Consider the following 13,579-nt stretch of genomic DNA (forward strand, 5'->3'; position numbering starts at 1 on the left):
TGGGAGGAGAAACACGGAGGGAGACACGGAGGGGAGACACGGGGAGAGACACGGATGGGAGACGTGGTGGGGAGACAATGAGAGACACTGCTAGACAGGGGGAGACACTAAGAGACAGGGGGGAGACACGGAGAGACACAGAGAGACACTGATAGACCCTGCGCGGATTCAGCACCGCGGGCCGTGGACAGCGCGGCGCATGCGCATTGCGCGCCCCGCCTCGGGCTGCGTGGGGGGAGCTGGGGGGGTTCAGGGGAGATGGGGTTTCAGTGTGTGCGTGTGTGTCACTGTGTGTGACACTGTCTGTGTGTGTGTCAATGGAGGTGTCTTTGTGTGTGTCAGTGTCTGTGTGCGTGTGAAAGTGTGTCAGTGTGTGTCTCAGTGTGTGTGTCTTTGTATGTGTGTCTTTGTCTGTGTGTGTCAATGTGTGTCAGTGCATGTGAGTGTGTGTCATTGTCAGTGTCTGTTTCTTTATTTTTGTGTCAGTGTGTATGTGTGTGTGTGTCAGTACACATACATATTGACACGCAAAGACAAAGATCCCCCATTTAGCCTTAACAGACTGTAGGGGCAAGTGCTGTTAGCGAGCACCAATGAAGGCCGGCACGGCACACGAGGGGGTGGGTGGCCAGCACCACGCCCGGCCGCCTTTGTCTCCCTAGTAGCGAAGCTGACACACAGCACTCTGTACTCATTTGAGGTTGAGTCGACCTAGGGCAAGCCCAGAACCGGTTCGGATAATCGTCGCTGGTGTTGGTCGTGCGCTAACCACTACGGCGCCACTCCCCACACACACACTGGCACACACACACACACTTACATAGAGGCAAATACACGAACACACTGACACACACATTGACACAGACACTGACACAAAGACACATACACACACAAACGGACACACACTGACACTAACACACTGACACACACAAAGACACTAACACACTAACCACTAACACTCACACTGACTGACACAAAGACACACACGTGCATACACACTGACACGCACAAAGACACTGACACACACAAAGACACTGACACAAACTGACACACACACTGACACACACACAGATACTGACACTCACACACACGAAGACGCTGACACACACACTGGAAGTGACACACACAATGACACAATAACACACACACAGACCGGTGCAGAGGCACAGAAGAATCAGCAAACACAGCTGATGGCAACTCCTCCCCTCTCCCATTCACACACGCGTGTCTGTGTGTACGCGTGTGTGTGTACGTGTGCGTGCTCGTTTGTGTACGTGTGTGTGTACACGTGTGTGTACGTGTGTACGCGTGTGTGTACGAGTGTTACGTGTGTGTACATGTGTGTGTATGTGTGTGCGCGTGTGATGTGTACGTGTGATGTGTACACGGGTGTGTACGTGCATTGTATATATGTGTGTCTGTGTATTTGTGTGTGAGTGGAGAGCAGTAGTGTCGCCGTTAGCGCACTGCGCTACGAACCCTGCCACCCCAGTTTGATTACCTCTCACATCCAACACCAGTGACGACTATTTGAACCGGTCCTGGGCCTCCCCGAGGTCGATTCAGCCTCAAACGAGTACCTGGTACGATGTGTAAAAGCATCACCACTGGGGAGACAAAGGCGGCCGGGCGTGGTGCTGGCCACCCACCCCCTCGTGTGCCATACCGGCCTTCATATGTGCTGCTGCTCGCTACTAACAGCACTTTGTGGTTGTAATTGTTGTGATGGATGTGATGGTTGTGATGATGGATGTAATGGATGCGATGGTATTTATTGTTGTTATGCAGTTGGAGGCAGTTGCCCTCAAGCATCAGCCGAGAGCAGAGGAGCGACGCTCACAACAGCGAGTGGAGCGCCGGGCCGATAAAACACAGCGAGTTGTACCTAGCCTAGCACAGCAGTCAACCCATGGCACCAAAAGGGTCTATCCCGTGACCTCCTGCAGCTAGCCTGGCACAGCAGTCAACCCATGGTACTTGGGTCTGTCCCGTGACCTCTTCCTCCTGCACCTAGCTTGACACAGCAGTTAACCTATGGTACCTGGGTTTGTCCCGTGACCTCCTCCTGCACATAGCCTGGCACAGCAGTCAACCAATGGCACCCGCAGGAATCTGTTCCGTGACCTCCTCCAGCACATAGCCTGACACAGCAGTACATTTATGATACCTGGGTCTGCCCCGTGACCTCTTCCCTCTGCACCTAACCTGGCACAGCCGTTAATCCATGGTACCTGCAAGATCTGTTCCGTGACCTCCTGCACCTAGCTTGGCACAGCAGTCAAGCCATGGTACCGAGGTCTGTCCGGTGACCTCGTGCCAGCTGGCGTTCGACACTTCACGTGCCGTAAAGTACACCCAGCCCGGCACAAGCACCGTGGTGCCGTCCACCGAACTGTGGTTGTTGTATGACACATCCAGCACTGGGGAGACGAAGGCGGCAGGGCCACACTTGGCCCAGATGCCCAATTGAGCTATCTGGGGGGGGGGGGGGGGTAGACATCTGCTAGGCGTAGATGAATGAGTTGGGGGTGGGGTGAGTAGGTGGGTGAGTGGGTGGGTGAGTGAGTGGTGGGATGAGTGGTAGGGTGAGTGATGGTCACGTGATCTCCCGAGCTCTTTATCCGCTCAGCAGATGGGCGACAGATGGGGGAGGGGGTTAGACACGTGACCAAGCCCCGCCCCTCTCCTCCCATGGGACCCACGTGATCCACCCCCCTCCCCAAGAGAACCCACGTGACCATCCCCCTCTCCATCTCCCCCTTCCCCCCACGGCACCAACATGACAAATCCCCCCTCCCCTCATCCCCCCTCCCCCCCAGGTGACCCACGTGACAAATTTCCCCTCCCTCTCCCGGTGACCCACGTGACAAATCTTCCTCCCCCTCCATCCCCCCCTTCCCCCCCACCAGGTGACCCACGTGACAAATTCCCCTTTCCCTTACAGGTGACCCACGTGACAAATTCCCCTTTCCCTTACAGGTGACCCACGTGACAAATCCCCCCAGGCGACCCACGTGACCCCCCCCCCTTCCCCCCACGTGACAAATCCCCCATACCCCTCATTCCCCCCAGGTGATATACGTCACAAATCTCCCCTCCACCCATCCCCCTCCCCAGGTGACCCACGTGACAAATTCCTCCCCCCCCCATTCCAAATTTCCCCTCACAGGACCCACGTGACAAATCCCCCATCCCTCCCCAGGTGACCCACGTGATCAATCCCCCCCCCACTCACCCCCCACGCGCTTTACGACAGCGAGTAGCTGCCGATTCTCCTTTACGGCAGCGACGGTCGTCATGGCGACGAAGTAAGCGGCCTAGTAGCTTAGGCTAGAAGGTTTTTAACTTTGTAACATATTTATTTTGGTTTAATCCAGAACTAAAACTGGGAGACAAGGGGATAGGGTTCCCAATCGAGAGTCTGACACGGGTCACCAACATGATAGACGTCGACTGTAATACGAAGCGAATAGAACAAATGGGAGAGAAATCTGAGCAAAAAAATATATCTGCAAACCACCGTAACTCTGTTAAGGCGTGTCGATATTTTTATTGTCAACAATTTCACGGTTTTATTATTAAAGCGAAAATGTCGTGGGGAAAAGAGGGAGTCTGTGTAAGGGCCACGACGGCGGTTTAAAATAAAAAATAAATCACTAGGCCCCGATCGGGACCACGGTCTTGCCTCGTCTCCCTGGGCGGGTTGGAGTCTCGGGCCCCGCGGAGGCGCCATGGCGGAGCGCGGGGTCGCCGAGGCCGAGACAACGAAGCCCGGGTGAGTTGAAGAGCTTCATAGCTCATCGGGTTTCTCTTCCAGGCCAAATGAGAGTGAATGAGTGTGACTGTGTGAGCGTGTGACTGAATAAGTGTGAGAGTGTACGCGTGTGAATGAATGAGAGTGAATGATTGTGAGAGTGAATGATTGTGAGCGTGTGAATGTGTGAGAGTGAATGATTGTGAGAGTGAATGAGTGTGAGCGTGTGAATGTGTGAGAGTGAATGAGTGCGCGTGTGAATGAATATGAGAGTAAATGAGTGTGAATGAGTGAGTGCGCGTGTGAATGAATGGGTGTGAGAGTGAATGAGTGTGAGGGTGTGAATGAATGAGTGTGAGAGTCGGTGAGTGAGAGTGAGTGTTTGAATCAATGTGTGAGTGAGTGAATGAGTGAGAGTGAATGCGCGTGAGAGTGAGTGTGTGAATCAATATGAGTGAATAAGTGAGTGATTGAATGAGTGTGAGAGTGCGCGTGTGCGTGAATGAGTGATTAAGTGTGAGAGTGAATGAGTGATTGAATGAGTGAGAGTCAATGAGTGAGTGCGTGAATTAGTGTGAGTGAATGAGTGAGATTGTGATTGGATGAGTGAGTGTGAATGAGTGATTCAATGATATTGTGAGTGTGTGAATTAGTGCGTGATTGAATAAGAGTGCGAATGAGTGAGAGTGAACGAGTCAATGTCTGAATGAGTGTGATTGCGCGCGTGAATGTGTGAGAGTGAGTGTGTGAATGAGTGTGAGTGTATGAATAAGTATGAGAGTGAATGAGTGTGAGAGTGCGCGTGTGAGTGAATGAGTGATTGATTGTGGGAGTGAATGAGTGTGTGTGTGAATGAGAGTGACTTGAATGTATGCATGTATGTTGAACTTCTTCCGCACCGTACGTATCCAACCTTGCTGATCGGAAGTGCGGGAGGACAGAAAACTAAACACAACAAGAAGCAGTTCTCAATGTAGTTGTGTATAGTGTATTGTTTAATAGTGTAGTGTATAGTAGTGCAATGTGTAGTAGTGTAGTGTATCGTAAGTGTAGTGTATTGTAGTGTAGTGCATAGTGTTTAGTCGTGCCGTGTGTAGTAGTGTAGTGTATAGTGGTGTAGTGTGTAGCAGTGTAGTGTATATATTCTCTTACCTATAAAATTCATTTTCTGTCCCGTTCGTCCATCTGTCTGCGCACGCGCTTGCGAGGGATTTGGCTCTCAAACGGTGGGGTAGGACGTAAAATAATTGTCCAGGTGCCACGCCGTAAGCCCCGCGGTTGGCAAGTGCTATTTCCTTTTCCCGTCCATCACCTTGAAATTCGTTTAAATAGCGCTTTTTTGCAAGTTATATATTTGTAAAATTCGTTACACTTTTATTTATTTATTTCCCTTCACCGCTCGGGGTGGCACAACGCAGCAAACTGTGTATGCGCACAATGTTCATCACGGTTAGCCCCGAGCAACCCACACACGATCGGCACAAATTTTCATTCGCGTTAAACATGCAACTAAAACACACAAAACGCTGAGGTTGTTTGTTCACAGTGATGTCCTCTTCTCCCCACCCCACCCCAATGCGTCCTGTTACTACTATAGAGCCCCTAGATATTATTATAGCGCTTACATAGTATTATTGTAGCGCGGCCGGGGTGAGCGGCCCAATCCTCAGCCTGCCAAGATGACACCTTGGCCGGCTGCGCACTCTAGGCGAGGGCGGGGGGCTCTGCACGGGACTAGGCCTCACCACGGCAATGTTCCGTACCATTTCCTTGCATCTTTCCCTAACCTCACCTTGCTAGAAACCCAGTTTTTTTTATAAACACCTTCATAATATTACATTAACTATGTTTGTGTGCAGACTACTGTTTTTGTTTGCCTGCTCACAACTAAATGTTTAAAAATCACTGTCATTATATTTATTATTTGTCAACTCACCTTTATAGAAAACTTCTTTCGATAATCACCTTGATAATATTACATTTATACTGTTTGTGTGCAAATAGCTAATATTTATCTTCCTTGCTTATTTCACTAAACTCACGTACATATAATCCTGTTATTTTAATAATCTCCAAAATAAAAAAAACACATTGATTTTTGTGTGCTCACAACTAACATTCTATCAATAACTTGGGCATTAATAATATTCTTATTATTGTGTCAACAAACGTTCACAGGAACCGTAATTTTTAAGAATCACCTTGCAAATATTACATTCATAATGTTTGTGTACTGACAACTAAGATTTAAAAAATTACTTGGTCAATATTAATATATTTTTAATTGTGTCTACGTCCGTGTGTGTATCAGTCGATGTGTGTGCGACTCGATGTGTGTGTGCATGAGTTGATATCTCTGTGTGTCAGTCGCTGTGTGTGTATTAGTCAATGTGTGTGCATGGTGTGTGTACACAACTAATATTTAACAATTAGGTTACTTCAATTTTAAATAATTACGTGTGTGTCTGCGTCGATATGTGTGTGCGTAAGTCGATGTGTGTGTGTCAGTCCATGTGTGTGTGTTAGTCATCGCTTACGGCTGGGGTTTGCATCGTCCCCGACTCCTCCAGATGTCGAGGGTAAATGGGCGAGGTTTAGGACTGTGACTCATGCAGCTGCAATGGCTGCTTTGGGTACGCAGTCCAGACCTCCCCAAAGACCCTGGCTGACAGAGGAGGTGTTCAGGATAGTTGAGAAAAAGCGACAGGCCCACTCTAATCGTCTACAGCATCCCACATCAGAGAATGAGGAGGCTTGCCGCAGCCTTCGCTCGGAGGTTCGGAGAGCCGTGAGGCGCTGCAAAGATGGGTGGTGGTCGCGGGTTGCTGTGGAGATGGAGTCTGCCTCAATGGCCCGCGATCACAAATCCCTATTTAACTCCATCACAAAGGTAACCTGCAGCGCCACACCTATTACCATCATTAGGGGAAAAAACGGTGATCCAATATCCGACCCCCAGGAACAGGTTTGCAGATTTCCTGAGCATTTTTGTGAAGTCCTAGGGGAGGGGAAATCCCTCGACATGGGAAACATCGTGGGACAAAGTGGGGATAACCCTGCGGAGGCTGCAGTGCCCAAATATTTGAAGAAGTCACCCCATGTGAGTGGCTGGCTGAGGTACCATCTGTTGAGGAAGTACTAAAGGCGATCCAGAGTCTGAGACCAGGAAAGGCACCGGTCAGAGATGATCTCCCAAGCGGAATACTGAGGGAGGGTGGCGTTTGTGCACAGACTGCCCTACATGACATAACAACAGTCTGGACCACTGGACGGGTTCCGCAGTACTTAAAGGATGCCCTGGTGGTCCCCCTTTTTAAGAAGGGGGATTGCACGGACTATAACAACTACAGGGGCATCTCACTCCTCAGTGTGCCGGGAAAGGTCCTGGCAAGGATTATTCAACATTGCCTTGCTAGGCACGCTGAGGAGAGGCTTGCGGAGCCTCAATGTGGTTTCAGGAAAGGGCGGTCCTGCACGGATGCCATATTTTCTGTCCGTCTGCTACAGCAGAGGTGTAGGGAATTCCAACAAGACCGACATCTCTGCTTTATTGACCTGGTCAAGGCCTATGAGACCATCAGTAGGCCTGGGCTCTGGGTTGTTCTTTGTGCTTTCGGTGTCCGTGACCCTCTGCTCACAATCATTAAGGACCTTCATGATGGTGAGCGGGCCTGGGTAAAACTACGTGGCAGGGAGTTGGAGCCATTCCATGTACACCTTGGGGTGCGACAGGGATGTCCTCTGGCTCCCACATTATTTATCATCTATTTTGGCCTTCAATAGCTGTACCGGAGGAATTTCCATCTGGTACAGATATAATGGGAGGCTGATCGATGCCCGGGTGCGGTCAAGGGATTGCTTCCTATTTTTCAACCATGTTATGTATGCCGATGATCTGGTAATCGCTGCTCAGGATTTGGAGGCACTGCTGCTAAACCTGGAGCTTGCCACTAAGAGGTGGGGCCTTACCATCAGCCCCATCAAAACTAAGCACCTGCCAGGGTATTTTGTACCATCGGACACTCCACCCCCTAAACTCCTAATTGGTGATGGGGCAGTTGTGGAGAGAGTGGAGAGTTTCCCATATCTGGGCAGTGTGCTTATGACCGGCTCCGGTTTAACAGCAGAGGTCTGGCTCCAAATCAGTCGAGCAGCATTATCATTTCATCGGTTGCGTAACGCTGTGTGGAAGCTACCTGGTCTGTCGCTCTGCACGAAGCTTCAGGTCTTCTCGGCCACAGTCATTCCCTCCCTTCTCTACGCTTGCGAAACGTGGACCCCCCTAATGGAACATCTTCGCTGGTTAGAAACATTTAGGCTGGCCTGCCTACGATCCATCCTGGGTTTAACCAGGCTGGATTGTCTGAGGAGCTCACAAATCCTTGAAAGATCTGGACAAAGTCCCATCGGTGAGCTCCTCCGGCAGGCAAGGCTGCGTTGGCTGTGCCATGTAGCCCGCATGCCAAGTCACGGCATGCCTAAACAGCTTTTATTCGGCTAAACGGGTGCAGCACGGGCTAGAGAAGAGATGGAGTGATGTGGTACGGGAGGATGTGGAGCTGAGTGGACTTGCCGATGACTGGTACCAGTGGTGTCAAGATCGGCCTCTGTGGAGGAGACTCGTGAAGGACGCTGCTGGGCAGTTGGAGGCAGTCACCCTCCAGCAACAACGGAGGGTGGAGGAGCGACGCTAAAGTACAGCAAGTTGGCACAGTAGGCGGCACAGGTGGTGCATCAGCCACTCATCTCAGTCGACCCGTGGCACCTGGGTCTGCCCCGTGACCTGCCAGCGGGCGTTCGACACTTCACGTGGCCTCAAGGTGCACATAGTCCTGACACAAACATCGTGGTGACGTCACCGCCACTTAGTGTCGAATGGCGGTTGTTGTGTGTGCGTGTTTAGTGTTTGCGTAGACAACTAAGATTTTACAATTTAAATAGTACATTTCTTAATATTTATGTCTGTCTAAGTACATGTTTGCATGTGAGTCGATGTGTGTGTGTGTGGCTCCATGTGAGCATCTTAGTCCATTTCTTTGTGTGTGTGTACGTGCATGCGTGTGTGTGAGTCGATGTGTTTGTGTGTGTCAGTCCATGTGTGTGTGGCTCCATGTGAGTAAGTCCATTTCTTTATGTGTGTGTGTAGGTGCATGTGTAGTGACATATGACGTCACTACTGTGTCAGGTCTGTATACACATGACATCACTGCCATGTTGGGTCTGTATGCGTGGCGTCACTGCCTGTTCGGTATGGAGGCTGTTGACGGGTGCCACGGGGGTTGTGTCAGGCCGTGGCACTTCGAGTGACCCCGGCTGGACACGTGACCGGATTCAAGAGGGGTCCGGGGACCCTGGGGGTCACGTGGTCAGGGAGTGGAGCCTTCTCGTGGGTTCGAGAAGGGGGGTGTGGTCAAGGTCTGGCCGACCACGCCGGAGAGGTTTATCAGTGGGCTGAGCGCGCAGAGCTGGGCTATTGGTGCCTGGGATGAAGCCGTCGTATGAAGACTCTGATGAAAGAAGCCTCCAGTCATCGTGGCCAAGCAGAAGCCCTCCTGGCTTGGCCACGCCAAGTAGTACCCGAGTATTAGTGAGAGTAGGACGGTGGTCACCACCTTATGTGTAGGGTGTGTTGCAGTTGTGTTGCAGTTGTATTAAATAAATAGTGTTGCCTCCACATGAGTGTAAGTGTCTCTATCGAACCATTACGCATGTGTGTGTTAGTCCATGTGTGTGTGTAACTCCATGTGTGTGTATCTAAAGTCGATGTCTGTGTGTGTGGGTCAATGTCTGTGTGTGTAGGTCGATGTGTGTGTCTGTCTTTTTCGCCCGGGCAACACCGGGTACTTACCGCTAGTAGGAATATATAGCAGTGTAGTGTATAGTGTATTGGATCGTAGTTTATAGTATAGTGTATAGTCGTGTATTGTATAGTAGTGTATAGTATAGTGTATAGTAGTGTAACCGAGAAGATGGATTCTGGCTTAGCAATCATTGGAAGGACGTAATAAACCATTTCGACACACATTAGGGTGGGTAGAATAATACATAGTGTTATATTAAATGTATAAGATATAGGTTGGTTTACAGCAATACAGTATATAATTTAATGTTGGCAGTATATAGTACGGTATATGCTCGTGTGATGCAATAGAATAAAGTTTAGATGGAAGCATATTATATAATTTTTACGACGTAGAATTGTAATGTATTACTTGCTGTTAGTAACTCAGCTTAGTGTAGAGTATAGTAAGTATACTGATGGTGCTATGCTATTTATACTTTAGTTTTTTATGTAGTTTATACTTTAGTTTTCTACGTGGTGGTTGAGTAACTGCAGCTACATATCATTAACATTCCTTTCCTTTGTTACTGCTAATCCCTGCACCCCCCCTTGGTGCTGTTGATCCTGCATAATGCATGGGCATAATATGACTTTGAAACCCCCCCGCCCACCTCCTACGCATTTTCCATGAATATGCTAAATTCCTCTTCATATGCACATTCTTTTGTTAAGGCGCTCTTTCCTCCACCTCCAACGCAGCTTATATATAAGCTCCTAGCTTGGCATTGTCTCATTCTTCACCTGAAGACGGCTGCTTGCGTTGTAGCCGAAACGTCGTGAGAATTATTTTATTTTATTATGTTTTATTTTTATTATTTTATTACTTCCCTTCTACGTGACTTTACCGAAAGAACTAAGAAGATAGTTTATAGTAGTGTATAGCAGAGGTGGGACAAAGTCATTGTTATGCAAGTCCAAGTCGAGTCTGAAGTCATCAAATTCATGACTCGAGTCTGACTCGAGTCCAAGTCACATGACTCGAGTCCACACCTCAGAGGTGGGACAAAGTCATTGTTATGCAAGTCCAAGTCGAGTCTGAAGTCATCAAATTCATGACTCGAGTCTGACTCGAGTCCAAGTCACATGACTCGAGTCCACACCTCTGGTGTATAGTAGTTTAGTTTATAGTAGTGTATCGAAGTGTAGTGTGTAGTAGTGTCATTTATAGTAGTGTGCAGTAGTGTAGTGTGTCATAGTGTAGTATATAGTGTATTGTATAGTAGTGTATAGTGTAGTTGTGTGTAGTAATGTGTAGTGTATAATAGTGTATAGTTTATAGTAATGTGTAGTATATAGTGTATTGTATAGTAGTGTAGTGTATTGTGTAGAAATGTATAGTAGTGTAGTGTATAATGTAGTAGTTTTATAATAGTATGTAGTGTATAGTAGTGTGTGTGTATACGTTGAACTTCTTTGGCACCGTACATAGCCAAACCAAACTAAACAGTTCTAAAGAAACAAGTTGTCAATCGAGATTATGTAAAGTTGTAAACGATGATGATGACCTGCGAGTGAAATGCAGGCAGCAGCAGGAGGAGGAAGAGGTGGAGGAGGAGGTGGAGGAGGTTCCGTTGGAGTTGGTGAGGGAGAGGGAAGTTCAGTGGCTCAGAGTCCTCTCCGACTGGGACGGGTGGATGGGCGCTCGGCCTGGCAAGGTGAGGGTGAAGCACACCCTGAAGGGGTGGGTCTGTGGGTGGGTGAGTGGGGGTGGGTGAGTGGGTGAGTGGGGGTGGGTGAGTGGGTAAGTGGGGGTGGGTGAGTAGGTGATCGAGTGGGTGGGTGGGTTGGTGAGTGTGTGAGTGGGTGGGTGAGTGAGCGAGTGAGTGAGTGGGAGAGAGAGGAGAGGTGGGCTGATGATGAGTGAATACTTGAGTGGGTGAGTAGGTGAGCGAGTGGGTGGGTGGGTTGGTGAGTGTGTGAGTGGGTGGGTGAGTGAGCGAGTGAGTGAGTGGGAGAGAGAGGAGAGGTGGGCTGATGATGAGTGAATACTTGAGTGGGTGAGTGTGTGGGTGGGTGGGTAAGTTAGTGAGTGAGTGAATGAATGGGTGAGTGAGTTGTTGAGTGGATGACTGGGTGGGAGCGTGTGTGAGTGAATGCATGAGTGAGTGAGTGTGTGAGTGAAAGGATAAGTGCGTGGGTGAGTCGGTGTATAGGTATGTGGGGAGCGGTAGTGTAGCAGTTAGCGCGCCATGCTACGAACCCGAGTTTGATTCCTGCTCACGGCCAACACCAGTGACAATTATCTGCACCAGTCTTGGGCCTTCCCAAGGTCGACTCAGCCTCAGATGAATACCTGGTGCATTGTGTAGTAAACATCGCCACTAGGGAAACAAAGGCGGCCGGGCGTGATGCTGGCAACCCACCCCCTCGTGTGCCACAGTGCCGGCCTTTATAGGTGCTGCTCGCTAACAGCACTGGCCTCTACAGCACTGTTGAGGCTGAACGGGGGATCTTTGTATGTGTGTGAGTGTGTACATAGGTGCTGCTACTCGCTACTTACAGAACTTGCCCCAACAGTCTATTAAGGCTACACGGGGAATCTGTATGTGTTTGTGTGTACATAGACGCTACTCGCTACTAACAGCACTTGCCCCAACAGGTCTGTAGAGGCTACATTGAGGATCTTTGTCTCTGTGTGTGAGTGTGTGTCAGTGTGTACATAGCACTTGCCCCAACAGTCTCTTAAGGCTGAACGGGGGATCTTTGACTCTGCGTGTGTGTGTCAGTGTATACGTATTCGCTGCTACTCACTATTAACAGCAGTTTAACATGTAGGCTTTCACAACCCATATTATCCATAATAGAGGGGTTTTTTAATTAGGTTAGATTGCGTAAATATAAATGTTGTGTTAAACCCGCCACCACCCGACACGGCCGATTAGTAGGGTTTGTCACGTAAGCAAAACATACCAATTCGTTACTAGTTGAGCACTAACCGGTTGCGAGTTGGAGAGTCAACCCACAACATGTGTGCGTACTAAACAGCTCTTGCCCCAACAGGACTGTTGAGGCCACACGGGGGATCTTTGTCTCTGTGTCTGTACAGGTTCGTGAACTCTGCAGACTGGGAGTGCCCAACTCTCTGCGGGCGCGTGTTTGGCTCTTTATGACGGGAGCCAGGACTCGCATGCAACGGAATCCGGGAAAGTTCCAGGTGACGTGAGCATGCGTGCGTGTGTGTGTGTGCGTACCTGTGTGCGTGTAGCGGTTAGCGTGCTGCACTACGAATCCAGTGTCTCAAGTTCGATTCCCACTCACGGCCAAAACCAGTGACGAGTATCTGAACCGGTCCTGGGTCTCCCCTAGGTCGACTCAGACTCAAATGAGTACTTGGTGTGATGTGTAACATTGCCACTTGGGAAACAAAGGTGGCCGGGCGTGATGCTGGCAACCCACCCCCTTGTGTGCCACAGTGCCTGCCTTCATAGGTGCTTGCTAACAGCACTTTCCCCAACAGTCTGTTCAGGCTATACGGGGGATCTTTGCGCTTATAGGCTGTGTTGGCTGGGTCATATAGCCCGCATGCCCAGCCACAGCATGCCCAAATAGCTTTCGTTTGGCTTAATAAAGGGGGATAAATGGGCACGGCATGGGCTAGAGTAGAGATGGACTAATGCTGTACGAGAGTATATGGAGATGAGTGGACTTGCCGAAGAGTGGTATTAGCTGTATCAAGATCGGCCTCTGTGGAGGAGGCTCATGAAATACGCTGCTGATGGGCAATTGGAGGCTGTCGCCCTCCAGCAACAGCGGAGGGCAGAGGAGCGATGCTCCCAATGACGAGCAGAGTGCTGAGTGGCTAAAATACAGCAAATTGGCACAGCAGTGGGCACAAGTGGTGCATCAGCCAGTCATCTCAGTCAGTCGACCAATGGCACCTGGGACTGTCCCGTGATCTCCTGCCAGCAGGCAATCAACACTTCACGTAACCTTAGAGTGCACATGGCCTGGCACAAGCACCATAGTGATGTCACCGCCACTTA

At 49.7% G+C, this 13,579-nt stretch overlaps 1 protein-coding gene across 2 annotated transcripts in view; it reads left to right on the top strand.

The window, feature by feature from the left end:
* Window positions 1–3,289: 3,289 nt before the first annotated feature.
* Window positions 3,290–13,579, top strand: part of LOC133362992 (TBC1 domain family member 10A-like) — a 29,076-nt gene continuing 18,786 nt past the window's right edge. For both annotated transcript variants that reach the window (XM_061581977.1, XM_061581978.1), the window contains exons 1-3: window positions 3,290–3,775; window positions 11,119–11,251; window positions 12,643–12,750. In XM_061581977.1, the coding sequence (XP_061437961.1) occupies window positions 3,732–3,775; window positions 11,119–11,251; window positions 12,643–12,750 (285 nt within the window). In that variant the 5' untranslated portion in view covers window positions 3,290–3,731. The remainder of the gene's footprint in view (window positions 3,776–11,118; window positions 11,252–12,642; window positions 12,751–13,579) is intronic.

Source organism: Lethenteron reissneri, unplaced genomic scaffold (assembly GCF_015708825.2).
Source record: "Lethenteron reissneri isolate LAM-NWPU_2019-01 unplaced genomic scaffold, ASM1570882v1 scaffold_1639, whole genome shotgun sequence".
Classification (NCBI taxonomy): Eukaryota; Metazoa; Chordata; class Hyperoartia; order Petromyzontiformes; family Petromyzontidae; genus Lethenteron; species Lethenteron reissneri.